This window comes from Hirundo rustica, chromosome 3 (assembly GCF_015227805.2).
Source record: "Hirundo rustica isolate bHirRus1 chromosome 3, bHirRus1.pri.v3, whole genome shotgun sequence".
In the NCBI taxonomy this organism is placed as follows: Eukaryota; Metazoa; Chordata; class Aves; order Passeriformes; family Hirundinidae; genus Hirundo; species Hirundo rustica.
Genome location: NC_053452.1, coordinates 1,050,358 through 1,077,952, shown reverse-complemented (window position 1 = coordinate 1,077,952; position 27,595 = coordinate 1,050,358). Strand labels below are relative to the sequence as shown.

Genomic DNA, 27,595 nt, shown 5'->3' with positions numbered 1-27,595 from the left:
TTGGGGGTTTGTTTTGTCGTTGTTGTTCTGGGAGAGCCCCTGAGCCACAGGGAGAGAGAGAGACCTGAAATGCAAATTTCAGAAGGTGCTGGTGCTGCGGGGACCTCGGTCTCCCCATCCCGCCGTGTCCAGCCGAAAGGGAAAGCGCAGGGGCGGGGAGCTGAGCTGCTGCAGAGGCAGCGCTGGGGTGGCTCTGTGAGCCTCAGGCAGCGTCCCTGCCTCTGCCCACGCTCCTCCTCATCGCCACCCCAGTGCGGGAATGCAGGGAAAGCCCGTGGGGAGGGTGCACACATCCTCACACATCCTCACACATCCTCACACATCCTCACACATCCTCACAGCCCGGGAGAGCAGTGACAAGCGGGGACCGCACGGAAGGCTCCAGCAGGAGCAGGGGACATCAGTGCCTGGCCCTCCTCCTTGGCAGCGTCCGAGCCCTGCCAGGCGTGTGCGGGAGCCCGGGAAGGGGCTCCGGAGCTGGCAGAAGGCTGCGATGGAGCTCAGGCACACTCTGAGAACGGCCCGTGTGGTTTTCGCATCCTCGCCGTTCCCGCAGCGCCGCTGAGGAGGCAATCCCCTCCTCCAGGAGCGCAGGCTCATCCCGGGGACAGATCTGCCCCGGCGGTTTTTGCCGATTCTCGCGGAGAGCGGAGCTGCCCTTTGTTCTGCCTCCCCGTTTTCCCAGCAGAAGCAGCAGCAGCGCACGAGTCTGCCGGGCACGGGGCACTTGTTCCCAGCCTGGAATGATCCCCAGGAAAACTGCATAACACCACCACCTCCTGGCAGCGGCACCTAAAGCCCCGTTATTCTGCTTTATTCTGCTTTATTCTGCTTTATTCTGCTTTATTATTTATCTGCGAAGCCCTGCCGGCTTTGTATCCAAGCATCAGAAATTTAATTTTTTTTTTTTTTTTTTTTAATTGGCGCACTGATTTCTTTTTGTGAGGGAGAATTATTCCGTGGGGCTTTGAGGCGTGCCACACGTGGCAAGGCAGAGTGCACCCCCGGGAAGTTTATGTCTTGGTGTCTCTGCTGCCCCCAGAATTTGAGGAGGCACCTCTCTTAATTAACTTTCCTGAGGGGACTTTTCCTGCATGGGGCCAGGATGCAGTGTACATTTTAATGGGAGCTGTCAGGAAAATTATTGATTTTGTTAGTAACGTCTCTGAAATTGGGCCATTCCGGTAATTCTATCAGGTTCTCTTTGAAAGCTTAACTGAGAGCATTTTTATATCCTTCATTAGTTTTTTAACACGCGATAATTCCCCCTAACTCATCAACGCTGAGCAAGACCAGCCGCCTGCTCGGGAACCATTTTTCCCTATGCACAAACCTTTTGCAGCAATAATTACAAACCCAACAAATCACCACGGATATTCATTATGAGGTGCAATTACGCCGAGCCGTGCTGCATTGTTGCACTTTTCACAGCCGCGGCTTGCTCTTGACTAAATGGTTTCATTAAAAGCATGAAGGGCAAACTTAATACGCTCCTGACTCACGGCAAACAGCGCAAGAAATCATCCTGGCTGTTCCCTCCGGGTGCTCGAGGTGTTTACCCTGAACCAGTAGAAGATGTTGCCTCTGCTGCCAAATACTTGTCAGCTTAGCAGAGGGGCTCTGGGTGGCCAGTGCAGATGTGCAGGGCGAGGAGAAAGCCAGGAATCACGGCAGCGTGGCCTCAGTCCCACTCCCCGAGAGCGGGGCTTTCTTCCACGTTTACGGGTTGTTCAGTTTGTGCTGGGACCTGCCAGGAGCAGCAGAACCTCCTCCATCGTCTCTTGGGGCAGCAGAACCTCCTCCATCCTCTCTTGGGGCAGCAGAACCTCCTCTGTCCTCTCTTGGGGCAGCAGAACCTCCTCCATCGTCTCTTGGAGCAGCAGAAGCTCCTCCATCATCTCTCGGAGCAGCAGAACCTCCTCCATCCTCTCTTGGGGCAGCAGAAGCTCCTCCATCCTCTCTTGGAGCAGCAGAACCTCCTCCATCATCTCTTGGAGCAGCAGAACCTCCTCCATCCTCTCTTGGGGCAGCAGAAGCTCCTCCATCCTCTCCTGGAGCAGCAGAACTTCCTCCATCATCTCTTGGAGCAGCAGAACCTCCTCCTTCTTCTCTTGGAGCAGCAGAACCTTCTCCATCCTCTCTTGGGGCAGCAGAACCTCCTCCATTGTCTCTTGGGGCAGCAGAACCTCCTCCATCCTCTCTTGGAGCAGCAGAACCTCCTCCATCCTCTCTTGGAGCAGCAGAAGCTCCTCCATCCTCTCTTGGAGCAGCAGAACCTCCTCCTTCTTCTCTTGGAGCAGCAGAACCTCCTCTGTCCTCTCTTGGGGCAGCAGAACCTCCTCCATCATCTCTTGGGGCAGCAGAACCTCCTCCATCGTCTCTTGGGGCAGCAGAAGCTCCTCCATTGTCTCTTGGGGCAGCAGAACCTCCTCCATTCTCTCTTGGGGCAGCAGAAGCTCCTCCATCCTCTCTTGGAGCAGCAGAACCTCCTCCATTCTCTCTTGGAGCAGCAGAAGCTCCTCTGTCCTCTCTTGGAGCAGCAGAAGCTCCTCCATCATCTCTTGGGGCAGCAGAAGCTCCTCCATTCTCTCTTGGAGCAGCAGAACCTCCTCCTTCTTCTCTTGGAGCAGCAGAACCTCCTCTGTCCTCTCTTGGAGCAGCAGAACCTCCTCCATCCTCTCTTGGAGCAGCAGAACCTCCTCCATCCTCTCTTGGAGCAGCAGAACCTCCTCCATCCTCTCTTGGAGCAGCAGAACCTCCTCCATCCTCTCTTGGAGCAGCAGAACCTCCTCCATCCTCTCTTGGAGCAGCAGAACCTCCTCCATCCTCTCTTGGGGCAGCAGAACCTCCTCCATCCTCTCTTGGAGCAGCAGAACCTCCTCCATCCTCTCTTGGGGCAGCAGAACCTCCTCCATCATCTCTCGGAGCAGCAGAACCTCCTCTGTCCTCTCTTGGGGCAGCAGAACCTCCTCCATCATCTCTCGGAGCAGCAGAACCTCCTCTGTCCTCTCTTGGGGCAGCAGAAGCTCCTCCATCCTCTCTTGGAGCAGCCTTGGGGCCGTTTCGGCTGCCGCTGGGTGCTCGTGGAAAACGCCGAGGAGCCAGGCGTGGCTCGGGGAGCGTTTCCTCGAGAGTCAGAGCGGTCAGGCTTGGGCAGGGAGGGAGCAGGGGGAAAGCTGGTTGGGGTGAAAGCACCCACGGGAGGGCAGGGCTGTCAGGGGGGTGTGGGGGGAAAGCAAACCCAGCACTACAAGCACTGCCTTGGCTTTTTGTGCTGTGCTGTTGCTCCTTCTTGTTTCTTGAGCGGATCAAGACGAGGGACCAGAGCAGGTCCTGTCCCCACAGCCGTGCCATGGCAGTGAGCAGAGCCTCCAGCGAGGAGCAGAGGCTGCTGGATTTCTGCTCATCTTGTCTTTTGGGGAAAACAAGGCGCTTTTTTTTTTTTTTTTTTGGTAAAACTTAAAAAGTTTAATAAATAAATATATATATATATATCTCTATAACAGAAGACAGATATCGTTAACATGGCTGTGTGCTTGGCATTTAGCCAAGAGCACGCTTACTATTTTTGGAAATAGTTTTTAAAATCTTTTTCTATTGTATTCGCCTGTTGCACATCAGTAGACTATCATGCATATTTATACTTTTTCTTCAAACTAATTTTTATATGTTTTAGGAACCGTTTTGCTACTCTTTGGGTTCATTTTTTTAGAGCATGTGTGGGTTTTGGCTGTGGTTTTGGTTTTTTTAATTACTTTTAGTTTGGGCTTTGGTCTATACCTTTTACAGATGGCAGGTGTTTGATAGTTGCCTTGTCAGCAGTGGGGTCTTTATTATATTTACTGAATGTTATTTAGCTAAGCACACAGTTCAAGTATACTATATTAACTATTATCACTATGCTCAATATTGTTGATTGCAGAAATAAAAACTATATCCATACAACAAAGCTATTTTAACATTACACATATATTTGTTTTAATGCTTGTGAAAAGCCCATATAATGTGTATTTATGGCGTCTTTGCAGTGACTTTGCACTGTAGGAAGGACCACAGTAGCACGGGCCCACCACCCCATGTTTGTATCCCAGCTTTGGTCAGCAGCTTTCAGCTGGGTGTTCCTGTGAGTCCCTGAAAAGAGCTGGAAAAACTTCTGTGCTTTTTTTTTTTTTATCCCCCCCTGGAAGAGCAATTTTTACCTTATTGGGTGGCTCAAGAAGCAAATCTCTCTCCTGGTGGCCGCAGCCTCCCGTGAGGTTTTTGGCTTCTGTGGCGTGTGCTTGTGGCTGTGCTCTGAGCGGTGACTCTGCCTTTGGACCTGTCCTGACGGTGTTCCAGGGGCAAATTCAGCAGCCCCTGGGTCCGTGTGGGAGGGAATTGCTGCTCAGCTCTCCAGTGGGAGAGGAGTAAACCTCGAAGGCTTGGGAAAGGATGTGTTGCCTTGTAAAGTAAAATTTAAGGGGGAAAATCTCACCATCAGTGAAGCCTTCCACGTGCCTGCCCTAACCAGAAAGGCCATTTCTCCTTTGCATTCCCTTCACAGGAAAAGCCCCAACTCCAGCTCCTTTCAAGCTTGTCAGTGAGAGCCTCCAGAGCCCGAGCAGAGCAGCTGGTGGTGATGCTGCTCCTGAACCTGCTGAGCCTGGGCAGACAGAGCCTCCCCCATGCCCAAGCATGAGCGGTGCATCCTGCTTCCAGGGGCTGGGGCTGTGCTGGTTCCCGGTGCTCGTGCCCCTACATGTGCGAGCTGCCAGGGGGCTGTCAGGGGCAGGTTTTTGGGAAGGGGCACGCCTTGCCAGGACACCTCTGGGGGAGGTTGGCCCGGGCTGTGTCGTGCCCGTGCCAGGGAGGATGGCAGCTGCAGGCTGCTGGTGCTCTGTGCTCCGCGTCCGTCCTGAGGAAAGCTTGGCCCCTTGGCTCCTGCCCTTTCCTTTTGACTGCGCTGTCCCTCCAGGCTGTGCCACCAGAGCCCCTGTTTTCTCTCCACAGCCCCCTTTTCCTGCTCTTCCCACCCTCCTCCTCTACCTTCTTCTCCTTCTCCTGTTCCTCCTCCTCCTCCTCCTCCTCCCTTTTCCCCCCTTACTCTTGAATCTCTATTTCTTCTTCTCTGTTCCAGCAAAACGATATCAATCAAGGTGATAGATGATGAGGAGTATGAGAAAAACAAGACCTTCTACCTAGAGATCGGGGAGCCCCGGCTGGTGGAGATGAGTGAGAAGAAAGGTGGGGGATGTGCTCCGGGGCCCAGCCCAGCCTGCGTGTCCCTGTCTGGCTCACTCATGTCTGGCACCTGCAACACCGAGCTCACATCCCCGCCGCCTATGGAGAAGGGCAGGAGCAAGGGCTGCTCCTCTCCCTGCCCCGAGCTCGGCCTTTTCCCCCGGAGCACCGAGGCCGGGTGGCGAGGATGCTCCTGCCCTTCCCCGTCGGCCCCAGGGGGGATGTGCAGCCCCTTTCCCCCGGCCCACCGTCTCCGTCACCACGGGCCGACGTGACCTGCATGCGCGTGCGACGCCAATCATGTGTTTGCCTTTGTCTTGTGTTCCCACAGGAAATTCATTACCCTTAGGGTACTTGACCGTGAGGAGTATGAGAAAGAGTGCAGTTTCTTCCTTGTGCTTGGGGATCCCGTGTGGCTACGACGAGGAGTGAAAGGTGTGAGAGTAAAAACCAGACCGGCTCTCGAGACGCTGCCGCTTTTCTCTGTGTCTCCCTACTCTCACACTCCTTTCTCCTCGCGCTCTGGCTCCTGGCCGGTTCGCCCTCCCTCCTCTGAAGCTTGGCCGCTGCACCTTTTTGCTCTGTTTTCTTCCCTCTTTCGTTTGGAGAGGACTCCATCCCGCTCAGGGAGCGAGGAGCGCTCCTGGCACCGAGCCGGAGCGCCCCGGGGCAGGAGCGTCCCCAGCCCCCAGAGACGTTTTGGGAATGCCGCCCCGCTGCGCCTTAATCAAAGAGAACACCCAGCCTCGACAAGCAAAAAGGGCAGAGCTGCGTCATTTTTATCAGGAGATAAAGCAGCTTGATCTCGAAATAAAGCGCGTGGCCGGAGCAGGAATTTCAGCCTTTTTTTTTGTACTGGCACTGGGGATCCGAAAATAGACAAAAATCACGGCCCGAGTAGGTGATGCCGTGAGATGCGATGGGTTTAGGTAAATCAGGTTACGCTCAAATGAAGTTTCATGGCTCTGCGTTGGATAATAGCTTCTCACAGGAATAATAAAAACAATTTCCTCTCTCACCGCCTTTCTAAACCGAACGCCAAACTTCCCAAAAAGGCAGAGCTCACCTATTTTCCCGTGCCTTTTTTTGTTTTTTTCCTGCTAGAAAATTAAGTGAGGATTAATGGCAGCGGCCGGTTCTGCACGCTGCTGGTGGCTGAGCAAGAAGCGGTTTTAGAGCTCCTTAGGAGACGGACCATTATTAAAGCCTTTGCCGAAGGTTTGGGCTGTCTGCCTTGGAGCTGCTTTCCAGTTTCTGGGACAGCAGCCCTCCCTCCAGCGGGCATTAGGCTGTAATATTTATTTGACCAGACCGGGGATCTGATCAAATCACACTGCGTGGGGACGTGCCACGCTCCTCTTCAGGCGCTCAGGCCACCGCATCGTCCCCTCCGTCGGCTTCCCTGCCTAGCAAAAGCTGGGCTGAAAAATCAGACACTGGCATGACTCAGGCGCTGCAGGTGGGGTCTGTGTCATTAAATGGTGCTGGTGGCGTCTGTGGAGCACGGGCAGAGCCGCCAGGATAAAGTTACACGTGGAGGGCTCAGCTCGGCAGCTCCATCCTTGCCCACGGGGGCCAGTGTGGGCTCAGCCTTGCAAGTCCAGCAGGAGCTTTCCAGAGCCAAGGTTTAAAAAACTGTGCTCCTCAGCTCTGGAGATCCCAGAGGGGATTTTTGTATAAAAATAAAAGGAAAAGGAAAAATATTCTCACCTTCCTGGTCACAAAGATAACCGGGGAAACCTGAAAGAAGCTCAGGCTTGCCAGCTCGCTAGGTGGAAGACAAGACAAAACTTTAAAGGAGTTTAAGCCAGCTATTTGCTGCTTTGGCCATGCAATTTTTTGTGGTGTTTTTTTGTTTTTTGGTTTTTTTTTTTTAAAACATGTTTCTTTGTACTTTTTGGTACTTGTTTTGGTACAAGAAGCAGCGAGGCAGGAGGAGGAGCAGCGCGCTCAGAGGGGCGAGGGCGTCTCAGAAACGTCACCCCTGGGCTGTGGTGGGGCCCAAGATCCGCCAAGGGCACTAAGGGAGAGGCTTTTTCTTTCGTTTTGGAGATCTAAAATGTGGAGCAACAAGACCCTTGAGCCAAGCCTTGCCACAGACTTCTCTCCCCTCACTGTCGGTGCCAAAAGTGCAGCTGCCGCCGGAGCCCTTGCTCCCCGCCAGGCAGCTGGAGGAGGCCAAAGCCAGAAGCTGCTGCACATGGGACATCTTGTGTCCCCCCCCCAGGGCAGAACTGCCTCCGAGGCCAATGGAAGACCTTGCACATACAATTCAAAGGGGAAAAAAAAATGAATTTTTTTGAGTGTGTCTTTTAATGCCATGTCCACCCCATACCTGCAATGGTTTTTATTTTAAGTCCACGATCCCATGAAACATTTCTGTTCGGTGTCTTTCTCTTAACACTAACGATATCCTGCAGCTTTACAGATCTGAAATCTCTGCCCTGGGATCTGGTGTCTTTCTGTGGATATCCCTTTTGATTTCATTATTCATTTACTTTTCTTCTTCTGTGTTTGTCTCTGTCTCCTTCACAGCCCTGTTGTTGAATGAGCTTGGTAAGCGCGCATTCATTTTTCCTTTCCATTTTTCTGGTTTGCGTATTTTTGGAAGGCAACCGATTTCGCTTGATGTTTTTCTTTGCTCACAGCATTCTCCTTTAGGGTGGTCAGCGCTGTTCAAGTGAGCTCAGGTCCCTCACACCCCATCTTTCCTTAGAGTAGAGCCCCAAAATCCCCAATATTAAGAGGTGGTGCAAGGAGCATTTTTGGGAGGGCGGTGCTGTTACAGCCAGAGTAAACCTGCCAGCACCCCGACACACAAACCCGTGCCACACAAATTAACCCATCACCTCTAAACTGGCCTGGCAGAAACAGCATTTCCTGGTGACTTAGGGATGCTTGTGGCTGCACAGGAAAGTTGGCCAATCCTTTTCCAAGAGGCGGTACAAACTTTGCCTCCTGTCTTGGGGAGACTTAGAGCCGAAGCAGCCTTTGAATTTCCTTGCTGTGGATAGGGAGGGAAGTGAAGCCACCCTCGTTCCCCAAAGCCCCCACAGCCCCAGGGCAGACTTTACCCCTTCCACAGCACATCTTGGACACCAAGGGGTGGCAGCTTGCAGACGTGGGTTGAAAAGCCTGTGCTCAGGTGTCCCCACACCATCCCTGGGGCCCCATGTCCACAGCGGGGCAGGGAAGGACCACCGTGTCTGTGTTGATGTGCAAATGCTAATCCTCATTTATTCTCTCTCTCTCTCTCTTTCTCGTTTTTGATTTCATCTAGGTGGCTTCACCATCACAGGTATGGATTTCTACTCTTCCCCTGTCCCCCTGTTTTCCTTTCTCTTAATGGCCATGTGCTCACCCCGCTCTTTCCTCTTGGTTTCCTCTTTGCTTTTTGTTCTGTCCTGGAGGGAAACTCTGGAATGGTAAGCAGCAGGCGCCGAGCCGGTCCCGTTAACACCCTCACAGAGTGCTCTGCCTGCCACACACCTTTAACCCCACCTCGGGCAGGGTGACCTGCCACCCCACCCCGTGCCTTGCAGCAGGGTGCCCTTCTCCATTGGATCCAGTTGTCCCCTCGCTTCCCGTGCCCGAGGCGGGTTCCCGGGCGCTGCGGGAGGTGCAGGAGCCCACGGCCGCTCCAGATGTGCAGCCCCTGCCCTTCCAGCAGCAGGGCTGGACCTTCTGTCGTGAGCCAGCCAAGCCTCCCTCCTTCAGCTGAACAGCACAGGACGAGAAGCTCCTGGGTCCCACACATTGCAGGAGCCCCGGAAACATAGCTCAGGTTTAGAAGGCTCTGGCTCCAAGGTGGGTCCCCTTGGCCTGCAGGAGGAGAAGGGCTTTTGCCAGCTCAGCGCCACCTGAGCAGCCAAGGCACCAGCCAGGGAGCGGCACTAACCCCGTGTGACATGAGAGTGGAGTTTACTAACTGCACGGGGACAGCTCGGACGGTGCGTGCGTCCCGCTGCTGATCTCCTGCTGGTCACTTTGATAGGCAAACCTGTCTTCAGGAAGGTCCAGGCTAGAGATCATCCTCTCCCTTGCACCGTGGTCTCCATCCAAGGTACCTGTGGTGTGGCTCCGTGTCAGTCTCAGGGGGCTGACCGGGGTGTTTGCCTTCTGGCGGATTAACCCCGGTCCTTTCTGGCCCCCGTGTTCCTCTGCCCGTCCCTCGGGTGGGCTGGGAGGGGCTGCAGTGGGGTCTGCACAAGGGGCAGTGACAAAGGGCGTGCTGCCCGCAGCCCCCGCGCCCCGGAGGTGCCAGTGGAGCTGCAGACCTGCTTCCCTGATCTCGTGGTCCCTCTGCTGCCTCCTCTTTGAGGGTTTGGAGCCGGGCACTGGCCTGTGGATGGCTTCTTACATCTGTGCCGTTCCCTCCAGCCTCGCCATCACAGCGGGCACTGGCTGCCAGCCCCTCTCCGAGGCAAAGCCCTGCTTAGGAGGAGGCAGAGCCAAGATCCCATGTGTGTCCCAGCCCTGGGGCTGCTGGCCGTGCTCTCCCGTTGTAACAGGCTGGTGGAATTGCCCTGACCACGCCTCAGTGCATGCCTGGAGTGCTGGGGAATGGAGCAGCCTTTGTGCTGACCTTTCCCCTTCCCAGCACCCCCGTGGGAGAGGCAGCAATTTCCAAGCAATAAGCTGTTCCCCAGCCCCAGGATGAGCGGGGCTCCTCCCGAGGTTGCATATTTTTGGAAAAGTTGCAGACCTCTCGGTAGCATTTCATAAATCTGTCCTGTCTGCTGCTCCTTCTCCGCTGTTCTGTCGCTCACGCTCCCACCTGGAGGCCTCCTGACCTCCCCCTCTGCCAGGAAGCCGGATCCAGAGTGACCAGCTGGGCCTGGTTCACCCAGGGGCTCTTTGCTTTGCAGAGGAGAACGAAGAAAAGCAGCCACTGACCAGCAAGGAGGAGGAGGAGCGTCGGATCGCAGAGATGGGGCGCCCGGTCCTGGGGGAGCACACCAAACTCGAGATCATCATCGAGGAATCCTATGAGTTCAAGGTACTGTTCACATCCTGCATCCCTGTTCTTCCTCCCCGCTGGCTGGGGACCCTCCTTTGGGGTTTGCACGGCGCTGGGAGGCACGTGCTGATGGTACTGGAGCAAAGCGAGGCCGGGCATGGAATCGCTCGCAGGACAGCAGCTGGGATCCCAGATGCTGCAGGCTGCTTTAAAACATTGCCCTGTTCTCACAGGGAGTTCTACAGGCTGGTCCCACCCCTGGGCAGCCCTGGGCGAGCCCCAAGCCCAGCACTCCCAGCGCAAATAACCCCAAACGCAAGCAGTGGTTGTGCAGCCCAGCTGCCGCGGGTGCATGTGCCGGGCCAAGAGCCGAAAACCGGCCCTCGCTTTCTCTTTTCCACTTTTCTGTAGTGTAAAAATACAGCAGGCCACCCTTACAGTGGCTCTGAGAGGGTCCAGACTCCCATCCATGGGCGGGTTTCCAAAGGTCTTTTCTAGCAGCAGCGAGGGGAATTGCGAGTGCTCACGCTTGGGCTCGCTGCGGACGCTCTCGAGCTTAAAATCTGCCGCGCTCGTTCCGTAAACACGCGGCCGCGAGCGCTGGCGCTGCTGGGTTTTAGCCCGGCACCTCCAGCCCCTAATCCTCTGCGCCTCCATCCGCAGAACACGGTGGACAAGCTCATTAAGAAGACGAACCTGGCCCTGGTGGTTGGCACAAACAGCTGGAGGGAGCAGTTTATTGAGGCCATTACTGTCAGCGCCGGTGAGTTTGGGCCGCGGCTGCGGGTGAATTACGGTCGCCCTCGCTCTCAGCTTGGCTCTGTCGGCAGCGCAGGCTGTAGCGGAGCAGCAGGAGGCAAAGCAGGTGGCCGGGTTATTTACGGCGCCTGCATAAAATAAGGCAGCCGATGAAAGCCTTTTGTGAGGGCACCTTGTCTCATGTGTAGGAAAGCTTCCGCGGGAAGCGCGTCTGCAGCTCCAGGCGGAGCAACACCTTGGCTGGCAGCAGACGGCGGAGGGGAGAAGTCAGTTCAGTGGGAGAGAGCTGCGAGGCGAGCACAGCGTGGAAGCTCAGGGTGGCAGAAGTGACGCTGGTGTGAAGCGACAGTGCTCCCTGGTTCTCCCCGTACCTCTGCGGCGAGGACAACGCCGTAGCGAGGGTGCGAGCCCTGACTGCGAGCCAAAATCCGCCCTGCTTTCTGGAACTCCTGCTGCCCCAGCCAGCTGTGGCTGGAGGATCGTGGCTCAGCAGCCCAGTAGCTGCAGCAGAGCATCTTAGCTGTGGTTGAGGCAGATCCTCTGTGATCTCATCTTCCCTGCCTTGGAGAATTGTCTTTCCATCAAACGCCCTGTTGTACTGCTCTCGCAGGTGCCAGTGCCATGTCTACCAGTATATATTATATTATTATCATATTATTATGTTATTATGTTATTATATTATTATTTATCATTGATCATAATTATATATTACATGTTACATGTCACATATTACATATTATCTAATATATACTATATACTATATACTATATACTATATACCATATACCATATACCATATACCATATACTATATACTATAGTATATTATATATTCATATTACATATTACATATTACGTTATATCTTATATCTTATATCTTATATCTTATATCTTATATCTTATATCTTATATCTTATATCTTATATATTATATATTATATATTATATATTATATTATGCCCATATTATTGTTCCCATATATGTGAAAGAAAGAAAGAAAGAAAGAAAGAAGAAAGAGCAGAAAGAAAGAAAGAAAGAAAGAAAGAAAGAAAGAAAGAAAGAAAGAAAGAAAGAAAGAAAGAAAGAAAGAAAGAAAGAAAGAAAGAAAGAAAGAAAGAAAGAAAGAAAGAAAGAAAGAAAGAAAGAAAGAAAGAAAGAGAGAAAGTCTCCTCCAGATGTTGTTTTAACAGCTGGAAACACTATTATTTACTGGCTGGACCGTGTGTGCACACGCATTCGGGCAAAATCACCCAGCTTAAATGAAATCCCTGGAGAAGGCAATTACCTCTCATTTGGCTCACTGTGCACTGAAATGCATGGGGGAGCACTCAGCTTCTACCTCTAGCTCTGCCGCACGCGGTAACCTCTGCCCAGCACCAGGTAATTAAAAATGATGGCAGTACCATTTACCCTCCGCCTCTGGAAAGCAAGGGCAGGACGCTGTGCAGCAGCTTTCTCCTCAGACTGTGATCCCACAGCTCTCCTCGCAGCCTCCAGGCAAGAGCCTCCCATTATTATGGATTCAGCATGAACTCATCATGCAAGACAATCCTTGCTGCAGGTTTTGTAGCTAATATGGCCAAACTAATCTATGCCAGAACCAATTATGTAATTGCATCCCATGTTAGAGCAAGGACAGCCTCTGATGGTCGGCTCCCATCCCTGTGAGGCATGTAAAGACTGCAGTTATGTGGAAACCCCGTTGCCCCCCTGTCTCTAATATACAGCCATGGTCAGAGTTAACAGGTGATTAACAAGCATTTAATAAATGGGATTTATTTTGGTGGACACGAGCTGTCCCTTGCAGCTGTGGATCAGTAGTTTGTCTCTGAACTCTGGGGGTACCCTGGCTTTAGCTCCTCAAGCCTTGTGCCAGATAAGTTAAAATGCCTTAAACATTGGACGTTGGGTTTGAGTTTTTCCCCCACAGCTCACCCTGGATACCAAGTGAAAGGTCACCGCTTCAAAATGTAACATCCCAGCTGAGAAAAGAGACTTTAACCCCCCATTTCCCACCCAATGATCAAGCCAGGGCAGTGTTTGCAGGGGGCTGTGGCAGCAGAAGCTGAGGTCTGTGGAAGGGCAGTGCAGGTGCAGACCAGGCTGTGCCATCCTGGGCTGTCCAGAGCCTGTCACTCAGCTCCTTTAGCCCACACCCAAAAGATGTGAAGCTTTTTTCACAGCAAAAAACATTCTGGGCCTTGCAGGCCTGTTTCTGTGCACCCCTGCGTCACCATCCAGCACCACTCTGTGTTTTCAGTCACTTCCACAAGATCTGGCCAGCTCTTCAAGAGAGAGACATCATGGCTGCTTAGCAAAACCACGGACAGATCTGCCTGGGGGTTACCACAGTGGCACTCACGTTCATTTTTCAGTCTGTTTCATCAGCTCTGTAAAGATTTAGGTGCACAGCAGCCCTGATGGCACCCCCAGCCTGGCAGAGGACTCAAATACCTGCTGCAGAATCGCAGAATCGCAGAATTACAGAATTACAGCACGGGCACGGCGTGGTGCATCCTGCCATTAGCACCCTGAGGAAAAACACAGGCTAGGCTGGAGCACTGTTCCTTACCTTCACAACAGTGCACAGGAATAGGTGCTGATATCTGCCAAAACGATAACGCTGGTTAGCTACTGTTTCTTGAAGCTCCAAAGCTCGCATCTATCTTCCCATTGCTAAGGAGCTTCTTCCAACAGCCATGCAGGGAGATCCTTTGGTGGGAGGGAAAAAAGAAAAAAGCATCAAAGATGTGGAAAATCACCAGAGAAAATGCGAGGGATGTCTTTAACACGGCTCACAGCGGCCTTGGAATCCCGAGAGTTCGTGCCTTAGAGACTCATCCTCGTTTCTTAAGGGCAGCAGGAAAGCTCCCACTGACTTTGCTGGACAAGTGTCGCCTCCCCTTCGAGCCTGGGAGTGGTTCCAGCGCGAGCAGGAGGAGTTTTTGACTGTGCCACCGCAGTGATGCCGTGCACTGTGCCAGGCTGGGGAAGCCCCACCTTGGGCAGGCAGCCTGCCCGGGGCACATGCTGGGCGGCAGGCTCTCCAGACAGCTCCTCGGAGCTGCAGGACTCGGGCAAGGGCTCGCCAGCCCCACTGGGCTCCCTGGTGGGGTCAGCCCCACACCCGGGGGACTCCCTGTAGGCTGGATGCAGGTGAGGTGCCAATGCTTGGAGCAGGGAAGGGAGTTCCCACTGACCTAGGAGAGACCAGGCATCAAGGAACGGGCAACCAGAGGTTAATGGGAAGCATGTGAAGGGGCAGGGAAATGCAGCAGGGAAGGACAGGCAGCAGGGATTGAGCAGGGAGGCTTTAGGGCAGGGAAAAATCCATTACTTTATCCCGGTTTGCAGCAAAGGTAAGGTGAAGCGACTCAGCAACCATCAGAGCCAGCTGCCTTTGCAGAGAGCTGGAGGAAATTGCAGGCATTTATAGAAAGCAGCTCAGAGCAGTTCAAAAGGGGCTTCCCTGTGGGAGTCTCCACGAGGCAGGAGTTGCTCTCGGCGGGTTTTCCTGCCCAGGTCAGCTCCAGCCAGCACGAGGTTGGCTATTTCCCACATCTGCTGGGGGAAGGGCTCTGGGGCAGGGGCTGAGTCCCAGGAAGCATCTGGTGCTTAAACTCGTGCGGAGGTGCTGGCACGAGGCTCTGCATTTCCTGAAGTGCAGGTTGTTTTTCCAAACCATTGCCTCTGGGGTGTCTCTGTGGAAAGGGGCAAGGAAAGGCCATCGAGCCGCCCTGACCATTGCTCAGAAAACAAGAAACTCGGAACTGGAGGCTTTCCAGAGCCCAAATCACGAGACACAACGTTTTGGGGGCTGCGGTTTTGCGCTGGAGCTTTGCCCAACCTCCCCCAGGACGAGCAGATCTAACCAGGCACCGCTGGTTTTCCTCCAGGGGAAGACGACGATGACGACGAATGTGGGGAGGAGAAGCTGCCCTCCTGCTTCGACTACGTGATGCACTTTCTGACCGTCTTCTGGAAGGTCCTTTTCGCCTTCGTGCCCCCGACAGACTACTGGAATGGCTGGGCCTGCTTCGTTGTCTCCATCCTCATGATCGGCCTCCTGACAGCTTTCATTGGCGACCTGGCATCCCACTTTGGCTGCACCATCGGCCTGAAGGACTCGGTCACCGCCGTCGTGTTCGTGGCCCTGGGGACGTCGGTGCCAGGTAAGCACGGCCACGGGGTTGGTTTGTGGGGAAGGTCCAGCCCCACCCAGGCTGGGCTTTTGGGGCGGGCTTGGGCTTTGGGGACAGCTGTGCTCTGCAGCACAGCTTTGAGATAGATGTGGAAATCGGTTTCCAGTCTCAGATGGGCTGGAAGGATCGAAGCAGGATGTGGAGTCAGCCCTGTGGGAATTATTTCAAGGAGCATCCCACTGCAAAGGCTGTGAAGTGTCTATTTTTGTGGGCAGCCTCCGTGATACCCACTTTCAGAGTCGGAATTGGGTTTCGGTTGAAATGCTGCCTGCGTTGGCAGTGCTGCTTTTTAAACATCTGCCGCTTTAACCTTGCTCTTGGGTGAATTAAGTGTAACCTTGCTCCTGGGTGAATTAAGTGTGAGCCCATACTCAGGGCACACTTTCCAGCAGGGACACCTTTGTGTGAGACCAGGTCCAGGTGGATCGAGGTGAGGCTGCTGAGCTGGGGGAGCTGTTTGAAATGCAGCTTGAGAAGCTCTGGGGATTCCCAGCTGGTGGGAGACAGCCTGTGCCTTTCGCTCACCTTCTCCCACGGGCTGTGCTGGGCAGGCAGAGCCTGATTTCTGGACAAGGGGCTCTGACCCACCCCAGCCATCCCTTGCACCAGTAACACCTTCCCTCACCACCTTCAAACTTCCTGGGAGTTATCAGCTCCCAGGTGCTCAAAGATCCTGAAGTTGTCCTAATGCTGCCAAAGGCAAAGAGAGGGAGCAGCAGAACCGAAAGAAGGAGCAGAACTGGGGCAAGGAACAGAAGAAGGAGGATTTTTTTTAGACCTTTGGCAGCAGAGGCTTCAGGCAGAAGGTTTGCGGGGCTTCTTCACAGTGAAAATCTTCCCTCATGCTTTTGCTGGCATAAGGTGGCGTTTAAGAAGTTCTTTTTTGGGGATCCATGGGGTATCAGTTGGCTGGGTGCTGGCTGAACTCCTCCACGCCTGCTTTCCAGGAGATGGGCAGGCGCCAGAGGAGAGTGCAGAGGGACCAGCGCTGGCAGGGACCTTCCCTGCATTGAAAGCGCTGCTCCAGCTTGCAGAAGGGCAGGTGGTTGTTTCTGCACTCACCCCTTCTCCCCCAGTGGCAGCTGCAGAGCCGTGGTGGCACCAGCACTGTCCCACAGCCACGGGATCAAGGCCTTTTCCTTCCCTTAGCCATCAGGTGCATTTTTTAAAAAAATAAAGCAGATTTCTTTGCTGCAAATGGGCCCTCTGGCTGTGCCCATCCCCTCCTGTTCCATGGAACTGGGTCTTTGTGCCAGGCTGCACTTTGCCATCTCACCTGCAAAGGAAACCCTGTAGAATTAAAGAACGTGGAATATGACCTCGTTGTTTCCATTTGCTGAGCCACACTGGGCTGCCTGTACCCGAGGTGATCTGGGAGTGCAGATTCATCTTCTCATTGTTAGCTGAGAGTGCTCACCTGAAGAAACCCAGGGGCTGAATCCCTCCTGCTCCTCCTTCCCCCTGCAGATCCAGAGCGGGTTTGGATGTAAAATCAGCGCTTCCCTGTGGTGCAGAGCAGCGTCGTGCTGGGTCTGCCTGACACAAGGTTTTCCATTTAAATGGCCAGCCGAGTTTTATCACTGCTACTAAAGCTGGCAGAGCACCTGGGCGAGCATGCACCCACCCACCCTCGTGTTTTTACTTCCCAAGGGAAGGTTGTTCTTCCCAAGGACGACCTGGTTCACCAAAGTGTCAGGGCCTGCACCAGGCCCTGGACTTCAGTGTGGCAGAAGGTGCTAGAAGCCGTACCGGGGGAAGCCCTGTATTTCTGACCCCTGAGATTTCCCCCCCCCTGCGCATTTCCAGACCCCGATGGTGCACAGGAACCAGGTGTCCCCCTGACTCCTTGGAATTCCCATTGGAAGGGACTGCACCCCACCCCCTTAGCCGTCGTTTTCCTTCCCCGGCTGTTTCCTGAGGGTTTCTCCCCCTCTCCCCTTCGCAGACACGTTCGCCAGCAAAGTGGCGGCGACGCAGGACCAGTACGCGGACGCGTCCATCGGGAACGTCACCGGGAGCAACGCCGTGAACGTTTTCCTGGGCATTGGGGTGGCCTGGTCCATCGCGGCCATCTACCACGCGGCGCACGGACAGGCCTTCCAAGTCTCCCCCGGCACGCTGGCCTTCTCCGTCACACTCTTCACCATTTTTGCTTTTATCAGCGTGGGAGTGCTGCTCTACCGGCGGAGACCCGAGATCGGAGGTGAGCTGGGCGGGCCGCGGACTTCCAAGCTGCTCACGTCCTCACTGTTTATCCTCCTCTGGCTCTTGTACATATTCTTCTCATCTCTGGAAGCCTACTGCCACATAAAGGGCTTCTAAAGGGACAATCGGAGATAGTAAATATGTGTATATCTATATATATCTATATAGAGCGATATATAGGTATAGATATAGATATAAAGCTGTGCATAATGGACAGAGAAAGAACGAAAAGAGATTTTTGCCGTGTTCACACACCTGCCGACGGAAAGCGGCTTTGGAGCATCCTTTGAACTAGGCGGGACCCCAAAGCCGGCGGGACCCCTCCCCAGGCAGCGGCCCCAGCCCGGAGCCGGGGGCAGGGCCCTTTCTGCAACTCGGCCGGCGGGAGCGGCCGGCGGCCACCGAGCCCCTTCCCGCCGCCGGCCCCCGCACGCGGAGGACGGACGCGGAGGCGACCGGGGCGCGCCGGCCCGAGGGAGGCCGGAGCAGCTGCTGGGAGACAGAGCGGCGGGCGAAGGGGAAGGAGAGGGAAGCAAGGGTTCCGACGTCCCGCCGCCGTCCGGCTGCCTTCGCCACTCGGGAACGGGCCCTCCGGCCCTGCTGGAGAGGAGCGAGAGACCGAACTGAAGACAAGGGGAAACTGGGAGCTTTCTAAGGCTAGAACACAAACCGTTTTCGTCATTGATTTGGGGTTGGTTTTTTGTTTTTTTTTTCTTTTTCCGTTTCCTTTTGGCGTGTGTACAACTGGCATTTCCCCACCCGCGTGCCCCTCGCCTCTCCCCGTGTCCGGTGTCCCGAGCCGAGGCCGCGCGGAGCGGCGGGAGCCTTCCTCCCGCTCCTCCGCCTCCTCGGGCATGCTGTCGTGGTACTTGTAACATTTGCATGAATGAAACGAAATCTATCTGTATATAGCATCCTATAGCGGTAGTCTTTCCCAACCGTGTGGGTTGAGCATTGCAGATTGCGAGCGTTTTCTTTTCACTGGGTTTTATTTATTTTCAGTCGGTTCGGGGGGTTTTTTTTTTCTGCCGTAGGTTTTTGCTCGTTTTTTTTGTTTGTTTGTTTCCTCTCAGCGGGGGCCGAGAGGGTGGGAAGCTGTCCCCACTTCGTGCTCGTGGCACGGCTCCACGAGAAGCAATAACAGCCGTGCAGTTGTAGGTTTTCAGGGGAGGAGAGCCCACGCCCCAGAGACTCCGGCTGTGTGGAAGGGGTCCCGTGCCGTGCCGAAGGCCTCCTCTGCCCGCGGGAGGTTTTACACCGGGTCCCAGGGAGCGGGGTGAGCAGCTTGAGGGGAACAAGCGTGGCTGGCCCCCAGCACCTCACATGCTTCTGCCTTCCGAGTCGGTGGCTGCCCCAAAGCCCTTGGCCCCCCGCAGTTCCCTGTATCCCCAGAGGTGTGGTGACAGCCCCTGTTTCTGAGTGTTAAGCCATCAGGACCAGCCCCCGGAGCTGGTCCTTTCCCACAGCCATTTGGAGGCAGAATAATCCAAGGTAAGGGCTGAAGGGCCGGCCGAGATCTCCCGCTCCGCTGAGCGTAACCAGGAAGGATTCCCCCCAGGAAAAGGCGGTGTTTGGCGCTCTCCAAATCCAAAATCACTGGGCAGGGCGAGACAGGGAGGTGTAACTCAGCATCACCCCCCTGATGGGGGAGAGAGTCGAGCCAGGGAATGTGGGTGTGGAGCTCCCCAGGGCGCTGCTGTTGAGAGATGTCTTCTGACCCGATGCCCTTTGGCCAGGCTTCCTGACATTCCACTCGGGCAAACCCCCAGCCTGCACGTCCATGGTGAGCTCTTCCCACCCAGCTGAAACCCATGTCTGATGCTTGTACCATTACCAGCTGGCTGGGGGTATTTGTACTCATCTTGAACTATCTGTGGAAATTTTAAATCACCTGCTGTAAGGTTTTCTCTAGGAATATGAAGTTGCGGGTTGTTGGTTGTTTTTTTTTTTCTTCTTTGTGAGCCTTTTTTCACTTCTGATTTGTTTTGGGGTTTTTCTTTTTTGTTTCCCATCGTTTTTGGGGGGAAAATCAAACACAGGTGCAGGTCGTTCAGGATTGTGATTGCCTTTATGTACAACAATTTCATTTCCATCTGTTTGGCTTCATTTTTTTTTTTCCTTTTGTGTGTATTGCCCACCACTATAGGCAGTGAGTCCACTAATTGTGATGATCCTTATCAATGGTACACAATGCACAGAGAAATAAAGTTTGTAATGATTCCTGACGGATCCAGTACTGCTCCTGCATATTCTCTATGGAAAACCCTTCTCTCCCCTCCAGCTGTTCCCCCCATTTTTGTACCCATCCCTCCTTGACTCATTGGTTTGCCTTGGCAGGGGCAGCGGTGCCTTGGTGCCGCCGCCCCTGCCCCATCTCATGCCCTCCCTCCCTCTCCATCTCCGTGGTGCCTCAGGCTCGGTGTGTGCTGCGGTACTGCCGGGGCTCTCAGCCCGCTCCGCTCCCAGGGGGATGCAGGAAACCACCCAGGGACAAAGCTGCAGGGCAGCCCACCCTGCCCGGGGCCAGGAGCTGCTCCTGTGCCGCGTCCCTGGCCAGCGCTGGCTCGCCCTGGGCGTGGGGAGAGCCGTGGGTGTGCCCCCAAGGTTCCGAGCTGCTCTTTCCTCCGTAGAACTGCTCCTGCTCTCGCTGCAGCCTCACGGTGGCCTGTGCTGGGCGAAGCCACGCGGTAACTGTGAGGGAGGGTGCAGGAGATGCACTGGCAGGGCAGGGTCCGTGGGTGCCAGGGCAGGTCTGAGGCACCCCACGAGGCTGGGATGCTCTCCAGAGGTGCCCGCCCCCGCCCAGGTGCCGTGGGCCGTTTCCGACCCGCGTGCCTCGACACAGCTCCGCCAGCACTGGGGAGGAAAAGTCACCCCGTGCCCGGGGACGTTGCTCCTCCCCGTGTTTCATCCCGAATCCGTCGAGCCGTCCCCGGATAAACCCTCCCTGTGATGTTTTGGAGGTCCTGCTCTGGGGGCTGAGCTCAAACACCAGCCCTGGAGATGGGCCCCAGGCGAGCGCTGCCTTCAACGCTGCCCAGCAGAGAGCACGGCCAGCCACTCCCTGCGCTCTTCCCAGGCAGGGACTGTGAGAGCAGAGCAGCCCCTCTGCCCCAGGGACTGCGTCTGCTGCGAGGTGATGTTTGGTGCTCTCCCCTCATCGTCTGCTCCTCCGGGATGAAAGTAATTAACGAGTCAAATGGGACTTGTGCAGCCGCTCAGGTTGGCGGGCAGTAGATCACTCTTCTGCACATCCCTTGTCACAGCTCGGCTCCGTGGATCCCCCGTCTCACGCCGGAACCCTCCCGTCTCTTCCTCGTCCTGGCCTGCACGGGAGAGCATGGAGCATCTCTGATAAAGGTTCATGGATGTTGCCAGAGGCAGCAGTTTGAACCCTTGGCCTCCATCCCTCTGCCTGCCCCGTTTGCTCTCAGCCCCTCTCATTGCCCCACCTTCCCATGGAAAAGGAAGCGGCGCGTGCCCGAAGGACATCCAGAGACAGACACCCAAAGAACTCCACGGGCCACCGCCAAGCACGTGGGGACAAGCCGCAGGAGCACACTTGAGACAGCCCCCACCATCGGTGACAAACCATCCTGCCAGCTCTTCAGGGCTCGGTCCCAACCTGAACACTGGGAAAAGGCACGAAAAATAAAAGGGAGAGAGCCACAGACCTGCAGTGCCTCATGGCTGAGCCCACCCAAAATGAGCCAGGGCAGCGCAGGAACTGCTCAATCCCGAGGTGTGAACCCCTCATCTCCAGTCAAACCAGGCTGAGCCCACCCAAACTGAGCCAGGACAGCGCAGGAACTGCTCAATCCCGAGGTGTGAACCCCTCATCTCCAGTCAAACCAGGCTGAGCCCACCCAAACTGAGCCAGGACAGCGCAGGAACTGCTCAATCCCGAGGTGTGAACCCCTCATCTCCAGCCAAACCAGGCTGAGCCCACCCAAACTGAGCCAGGACAGCACAGGAATGCTCAGACTCGAGGTGTGAACCCCCTCATCTCCAGCCAAACCAGGCTCCTGGCCCTGTGTCACCCCATGCCAGGCTCGTTTGTGCCTCCTCATCCCTGCTCCCTGCAAGGACAGAGGGCACAGGGAGGCGTGAGCCTGGCTGAGAACTCCCTGCACAATTCCTGCAGTGGGCAGGCACCGGGGAACCAGAGCCCCTGCGTTATTGTTAATGCTATTTTTAAATTCTCGGGCAAGAGTCCTCGGCGCTGGTGGCCGCGTCCATAACTCAGGAGGAGGTTCAGCTGCATTCCTGGAGGGACAGAGCTGAGCATAGCCAGAAAGTGATGGAAAACTTAATGCTGGCTGGTGTCATTCCAGGACAAAGCCTTGCATTGTTTTCTCCAGGCTTTGGCACCCAAGCCCACCCGGAGAAACGTGTTTGCAGAGCACCAGGAGCCTCTCTGGCCTCTCTGAGCTCGCAGTGACCAACTACTGACACCTACACACGTGCTCAGCACAGCCGTGGAGGAGAAGCCTGCTTGTCTTGTTAAAAAAAAAATTGGCTTGCACAGGAAAGCATCCAGAGGCTTGTACAGCATCCGTATTCCTGCAAAAAGCACCGAGGGACAATAAATACAGTGAGATTCCTCACCTTTTAAGGACTTGAGCTTTTCTGCTGTTGGAGCTGGAGGTGCCAAGAGCCTCTTGCCGGCCAGCAGCACCCCTCACACAGGGACAGGGGCCCGCCTGGCCAAGCAGGAGCTGTTATCACAAAGATAGGCAGGAGCCAGCAGGATTTTCTGCCTGTGGGATGCCCCTGAGAGCATCCGAGGAGTCTCCACAGGGTCTTGCTCTCCCTCTGCAGCACCTCGAGAGCAGCCAGTCGAGCCCCTGGGACCCCCAGGGTGGTTCACCGCCCTCTCCTGCAGGCTCTGCACCCTCCCTCGGCTCCTTCCCCGTTCCCAAAGGGAATGCCAGCTTGGGGCTGCCCTCACTAAAAGCGTGGGAGAGGGCACTGGGGCACCCCTGCTCCCAAAGCAGGTGCTGTGGAGCACTGCAGGGCTGGGTGTGCCAGTGGGATGCCAGCATGGGAGGGGATGGGCAAGGGCCAAGGGCCAAGGGGTGCCAGCCAGGCGTGGTAACCTTGTTCAAGCACTGCCACAGCATGCCCCCTGCCCTGGGGCATGCACTGACACAGCACAGCCTCCAGCTCCTCTGGCTGCCCAGGGGCACCAGCCCCAGACGGAATTTTTATCTCTGTGGTTCCAAACAGCCCTTGGCCTGTTGTGCAGCACCAGGAGAGCTTTCTGCCCCTCCCAGTTTGGGTGGCAGCGGGAAGGACCATCAGTGACCCACCACCAGTGACCCCACCTGATGCTGGGGTGCCCCACATTCTGAGCCATCCCCAGGCCCCAAGATCCCACACAAACCCCTCCTGCTCATCACCCAGGCACAGCCACAGGCACAGTTTCAATTGTGCCGCCGTCCTTCACCCGTTAGCCCGTGGAAGATTTTTTTTTTTTTTGCTGAATTTCCACCGTTATCGAGTCCCACCGATGCCCTAACTCCACCCCCCCCCATCCAAACGTGCCTCTCTGCATCCAAAACAAATGAATTTCCTTTAGCTGGGGGTTGGAGGCTTTCCTGCCCTTGCTTGAGATGAGCAGTTTAAGTAGAGCAAGTTGCAATGGCTTGGGATGCTTATCCACAGCTGGAGCTCCTAAACCCTTGCAGCAAGCGGGAGGTTGCCACAGGGCTCTCTCCCTGCGCCCCCCGACCTCTGTGTTGAGGTGGGCTTTATTTCTCCTCCTTTACTTGCAGCCCAGAGGAGTCTCTTTCCAGAGGGGAGGATGAGGCCTGCATGGAGCACAGCCTTGCTCTGCCTTCCTGATGGCAATTGCCACGTCCAGGGGCACTGCCACCCCCAGCCCACGGCCCCTGGCAGGGCCCTCGCTCACAGGAGTGGGAGACTCTGGCAGATGGAGCTTCTCTGCAGAGACACTTAGGAACACGCAGAATTTCTCCGTCCCTGTGAAACTGCTGCGCTGGCACGGGCGAGGCTGGGTCCTGGAGGTGCTTTGGGAACGTCCATGAAAGGTTTTGCAAAGCAGCAGCTTCGTAGGGAGGTGCCCACGTGGATTTCTCCTTGTTCCGTGTCAAGCTGAGATGCCTCCCTTGCCTTCAGCTCCGGCCCTGAGCCCTGCCCTGGCCTCTCCTTGCAGTGGGAGCTGTGATGAGCTGCCTCTCCCCTGTTCAGGGCTGAGCTCCCCCTGTTCAAATGAGAAGGAACTCGTGCCTGTTTGTGCCTCCACTCTCTTGCCTCCTTCACCTTGCGAGCTCTTGAGAGAAGTGTGCCCATGCAGGGAGCCCTGCGGGAGCCCTGCTCGTCTTGCTCTTAATCAGGAAACACAAGGCTGCTCTCTGCAGCTCCAGAGAGCAAGAGGTGGCAGTAATACCTCTTGCACTAACAGGCACTGTGCTAGCAAGGAAGAAAATGGTTTCGTTATTTATTTATTTTATTTATTTTTTCCCCCTGTCAATTCTTGTCCTGCTTCTTTTTTCCGTAATGCATTAAGCATTAGGAGGCACGGCTCTGCACGCGGTTCAGCTCTCCAGAATACCTGCTGGGGACTTTGCACAGCAATCCAGCAGTTTTATTTGTGGATGAAGGGCAGGAGGTGGCGAATCCTACGATCCCTAGCTCCTGCTGGAAGGCACACAGCCACGCTGGCCAAACCCACACTACGCAGGGCTCTGTAAGACGCGGCCCTTTGTCTCCGGGCTCTGCGCGCCAAGAAGACCTGGCATGAGGCGGCAAAATCCAAACCGTGGACTTCCTGAAGGCCACCCGGCAGTGATGGGCATCCTCACCCCTGCTGCTGTCTCCAGGCTGTCCCGAGAGGTCTGTGGCACTCCTGGCGCTCCCCACGTGTCAACGGCACCGCTCGCCGAGCCAGAAGAGGACGCGGAGTGGACGCGCCACGCTCTGCCTCCCACCCCACATAAAAGCCAGCAGGATATTCCCAGCAAAAAGCAGCCAGGCAGCCCTTGGGAAAGCTCACCCGCCTCAAAGGCAGCAGGTTCCCCGTGGTGCTCGCTGCGGTGAGGGACGGGCTGCTCGCAGCTCAGCATCCTGCAGGCTCGCTCCCCGAGCATCAGCCAGAGAGGCCTGCAAGGAGCGGCCGTAATATTTCAAAGGAGAGATAAACGAGATGGGAAATTAGTGAAAAAAACCAACCCTGCACCAGGGGTAATTTAGATCCGGCACTTATTTTCCTCTGTAATGAAGTGGCCCAATTATCTCGATGCTTGAGTGACCGCTCCGGTTCTCAGAAGTCGCTTCCGCGCGCTTGAGCAGCCGCTCCTCCTTCCAGAGCAACCATCTCCGAAAGAAAGGCATCCTTCTTGGCAGAGACGGACCCCATGCCAGCAGCTCCTCCCTCTGTCCCTTGCAGGAGCGCAGGGACGCTGGGAGCTGCCTGCACAGCCTGCCCCAGGGTCGCTGGGCACTGCCCACAGCCAGGAGCAGCAGGATGCAGGAGGGAAAGAGCTCCGGGCGGCTCGCTGGGCCTCAGGAGTGATGGGGGCACTGGGGGCTGGATGCAGCCCACGAGGGGAGGCAGGCAGCGGGCGTGCGGTGTCTCCTCACGGGCACCCCACGCCAGGGTGGCGGCTGGGGACAGCGCTGCCCAGGCAGCTTGGCCTCTGGAATTTTGGGTGCGCTCCAGAGAGAATGGCTCCCGCTTTCCTGCTCTCCCCTGACAGCCACCAATCTCTGGGAGCCACCAACGTGCCCCTGCCCGAGGGGAGCTCCCCGTGGCCCCCGGAGCAGCACGGGGCAGCAGCAGGGGACGAGGCTGCCACCACCCTTCCTGACGCACCCAAAGCCACCTGCCACGGTCATCCTGTCACCCATCACCCCGTGTGTGTGTGTGTGTGTGTGTTTGTCCCCTCATCCACCAGGCACTCTAGGGCAGACAGACACCTTCTGCAAAGCTTGACACAGAGAGAGAGGGAGGGACAGGGAGATCTCTGACAGCCCCACCAGCCCCCTGGTCCCCGGCCAGGGACAGGGCAGGCAGAGCCAAATCATTCCGAAGCTGGAGAACTGCAGGAGAACTGCTTTGCCTGGAGACAGAAGCCAGGGCGAGCATGGTGTGAGAAACTCAGCTCCACCTTCCCTCTGCCTGGCGCCGGGAGCTGGCACTGCCCCGCTGTCCTGGGGCCACCCGAGGGTCACTCCCGGGCTCGGCAGCTGGAGCCCCCCCAGCCTCTCTGTCTCCGTCACGGTTCCTCACCGACCCCGAGGGCACGGTGCAGCTACACTTCTTCGAAAAGCCATAATACTTGTTGGTACGACTCTTTTATTACTGTCGATTTATATATATATATATATATTTGTTGATAAAAGAGGCCATCCCGGGAGACGCGCCCGCTCCGCTGGGAGATGACTGTCCGACGCTGTATATTCTGTACATGCTGTATAAACAAAGCAGAAAGCTGTAAATCGAAACGCTCGCCGGGCTCGGCGGCAGGGGCACACGGGGACCAGGCACGGCCCGAGCCCGGGGTGTGCCAGCAGAGCCGCCGAGCCGGGGCAGCACCTGGCAGGGGCGAAGCCGGCGGCTCCCTGGGTGCTTTTCCCCACGGGGAGGGGAAAGGGGGCGGCTCTGGGAGCCGGGGGGCTCCATCCCCGCCGGAGCTGCCGGCGCTCCCGGTGTCACCCCCCGCTCCCCGGCCCTCGGCCGCCACCCGGCACCGCATCCCCAAGCCTTAGGGCTCCGAGAGGGGCGATTCCCCGTGGGAATGCCGAGAGCGGCTCCGAGCGTGGGGCTCCTGCAGCTCCTTCCCACGCCCGGCCCTCGCCGGTGCGCTTGACAGCAGCCGTGAGCTTCCAGCCCGACGCGCGCTGTCAGAAAACAAAAAAACAACCTGTTTCGTATTCTCCGTGGTTATCGATCTGCAACTTTTGAAATCATTGGACGCGGTCGTGGTAGCCTAAAAGTTGTGCTGAGCTCATATATTTTTATATCTGTGGTGTTTTTCCTATCACTAGAGAGTAGTGAACCCTGTAGCGGAAAGTGAACTATTCGAAATAAATATATGACTGCAGAAAATATTTGTAAAAATAATTTATTTGAAATATTCTGCCAAAGATAGCTCTCTAACGATCTGTCAGATGTCGTTTCTCTCTTTTTGCTCTGAATGTCGTTGTGAAAGGACCTTTCTCCCCGTATCTTTTGAAGATTTTCTTCTTTTTTTTTTTTTTTTTTTTTGTGTGTGTCTTTAAGGGCAAAGAAATACTCCAATGATTTTTCCTGGGTTTTTTTTGTTTTTTTTTTTTGCAAGAGTAGTAGGGAGGCACGAGACAACTTTGCAAAGGCGATGAGCAGGATCCAGTAACAACCACTCTGAAAATCCGGTTTCTCCCGTAGTTCCTCTGGCTGACAGATGGGGTTTGAAGCCTGGGACAGCTGTCCAGCAGGAAAACCACGTAGCTTACCCAAAGGAGAGAGATCTCCTGAGAATCCCATCCCCAGGCTCGGGCCATTTGGATCCCCTTGCATCCAGTCTTAGCCCCTCCATTATTTATGGGCATGATTTATTTATTAGCCCTTACTGGGCCCTGTGGCACACAGGGGAATCCTTGCCCAGAGCACTGTGGGGCTTCAGTCGTTCCTTCCAGCCCAGGGAGGCGCAGGGAATCCTGCTGGCATCCAGACCTGTGCCCTTCCTCACGTGGGGACAGGGCAGGGGACACCCAGCCAGCAGGGGACACGATCATTTAGCAAGAGGATCCATCCCTGCAGGGGGAATTACAGCCTTTCACCACGGAGAAGCCGCCTGGATTAGTCTTTTAGAAATTACTAATTTACTTCTTTTTTTTAATTATTGTAGAGAAAAACCTTTCCCTTCTTCATTTTTCCCTTTTGAAAGAACTTTTCAATGCTAGGGAAAGCCTTCATTACCTTCTGTGATCCCCAGGTCTGCTGCGGTGGAAATAAACCCTCAGCCGCGGCCCTTAGGCTCCACCACTTCAAAGAGATTTTTTTTAGTTCAGATTTTATTTTTTTCCCCCCCCTGTTCTGAGCAGATTCACGGTTTCTTAGATGTTTTGGTCATAAAGGTCTGGAGGAATTAATTAGTTTAAAAAAAAAAAAAAAAAAAAAAAGGAATAAAAGCCCTGTTCCAGCGAATGTGTTTCCACGAGCGACTCAGCTTTTTGACTCTCCCCGAGGTCAGGCACGTGTGTTGAGTGCTCCGTTGGGAAGGGAGGTGGGAGAAGCCGTTTCCAA

At 55.3% G+C, this 27,595-nt stretch overlaps 1 protein-coding gene across 6 annotated transcripts in view; it reads left to right on the top strand.

Annotated features, from left to right (window-relative positions):
- The window catches only part of SLC8A1 (solute carrier family 8 member A1), a 119,040-nt gene extending 101,301 nt beyond the window's left edge, over positions 1 to 17,739 (top strand). For 3 of the 6 annotated variants that reach the window (XM_058419780.1, XM_040058155.2, XM_058419779.1), the window contains exons 3-11: positions 5,117 to 5,223; positions 7,756 to 7,776; positions 8,501 to 8,518; positions 8,631 to 8,645; positions 9,215 to 9,283; positions 10,089 to 10,219; positions 10,844 to 10,943; positions 14,833 to 15,108; positions 17,084 to 17,739. In XM_058419780.1, the coding sequence (XP_058275763.1) occupies positions 5,117 to 5,223; positions 7,756 to 7,776; positions 8,501 to 8,518; positions 8,631 to 8,645; positions 9,215 to 9,283; positions 10,089 to 10,219; positions 10,844 to 10,943; positions 14,833 to 15,108; positions 17,084 to 17,460 (1,114 nt within the window). In that variant the 3' untranslated portion in view covers positions 17,461 to 17,739. Of the gene's footprint in view, positions 1 to 5,116; positions 5,224 to 5,551; positions 5,656 to 7,755; positions 7,777 to 8,500; positions 8,519 to 8,630; positions 8,646 to 9,214; positions 9,284 to 10,088; positions 10,220 to 10,843; positions 10,944 to 14,832; positions 15,109 to 17,083 lie in introns of all 6 variants that reach the window. The other 3 variants (XM_058419781.1, XM_058419783.1, XM_058419782.1) reach the window with 3 other exon arrangements.
- Positions 17,740 to 27,595: the final 9,856 nt, after the last annotated feature.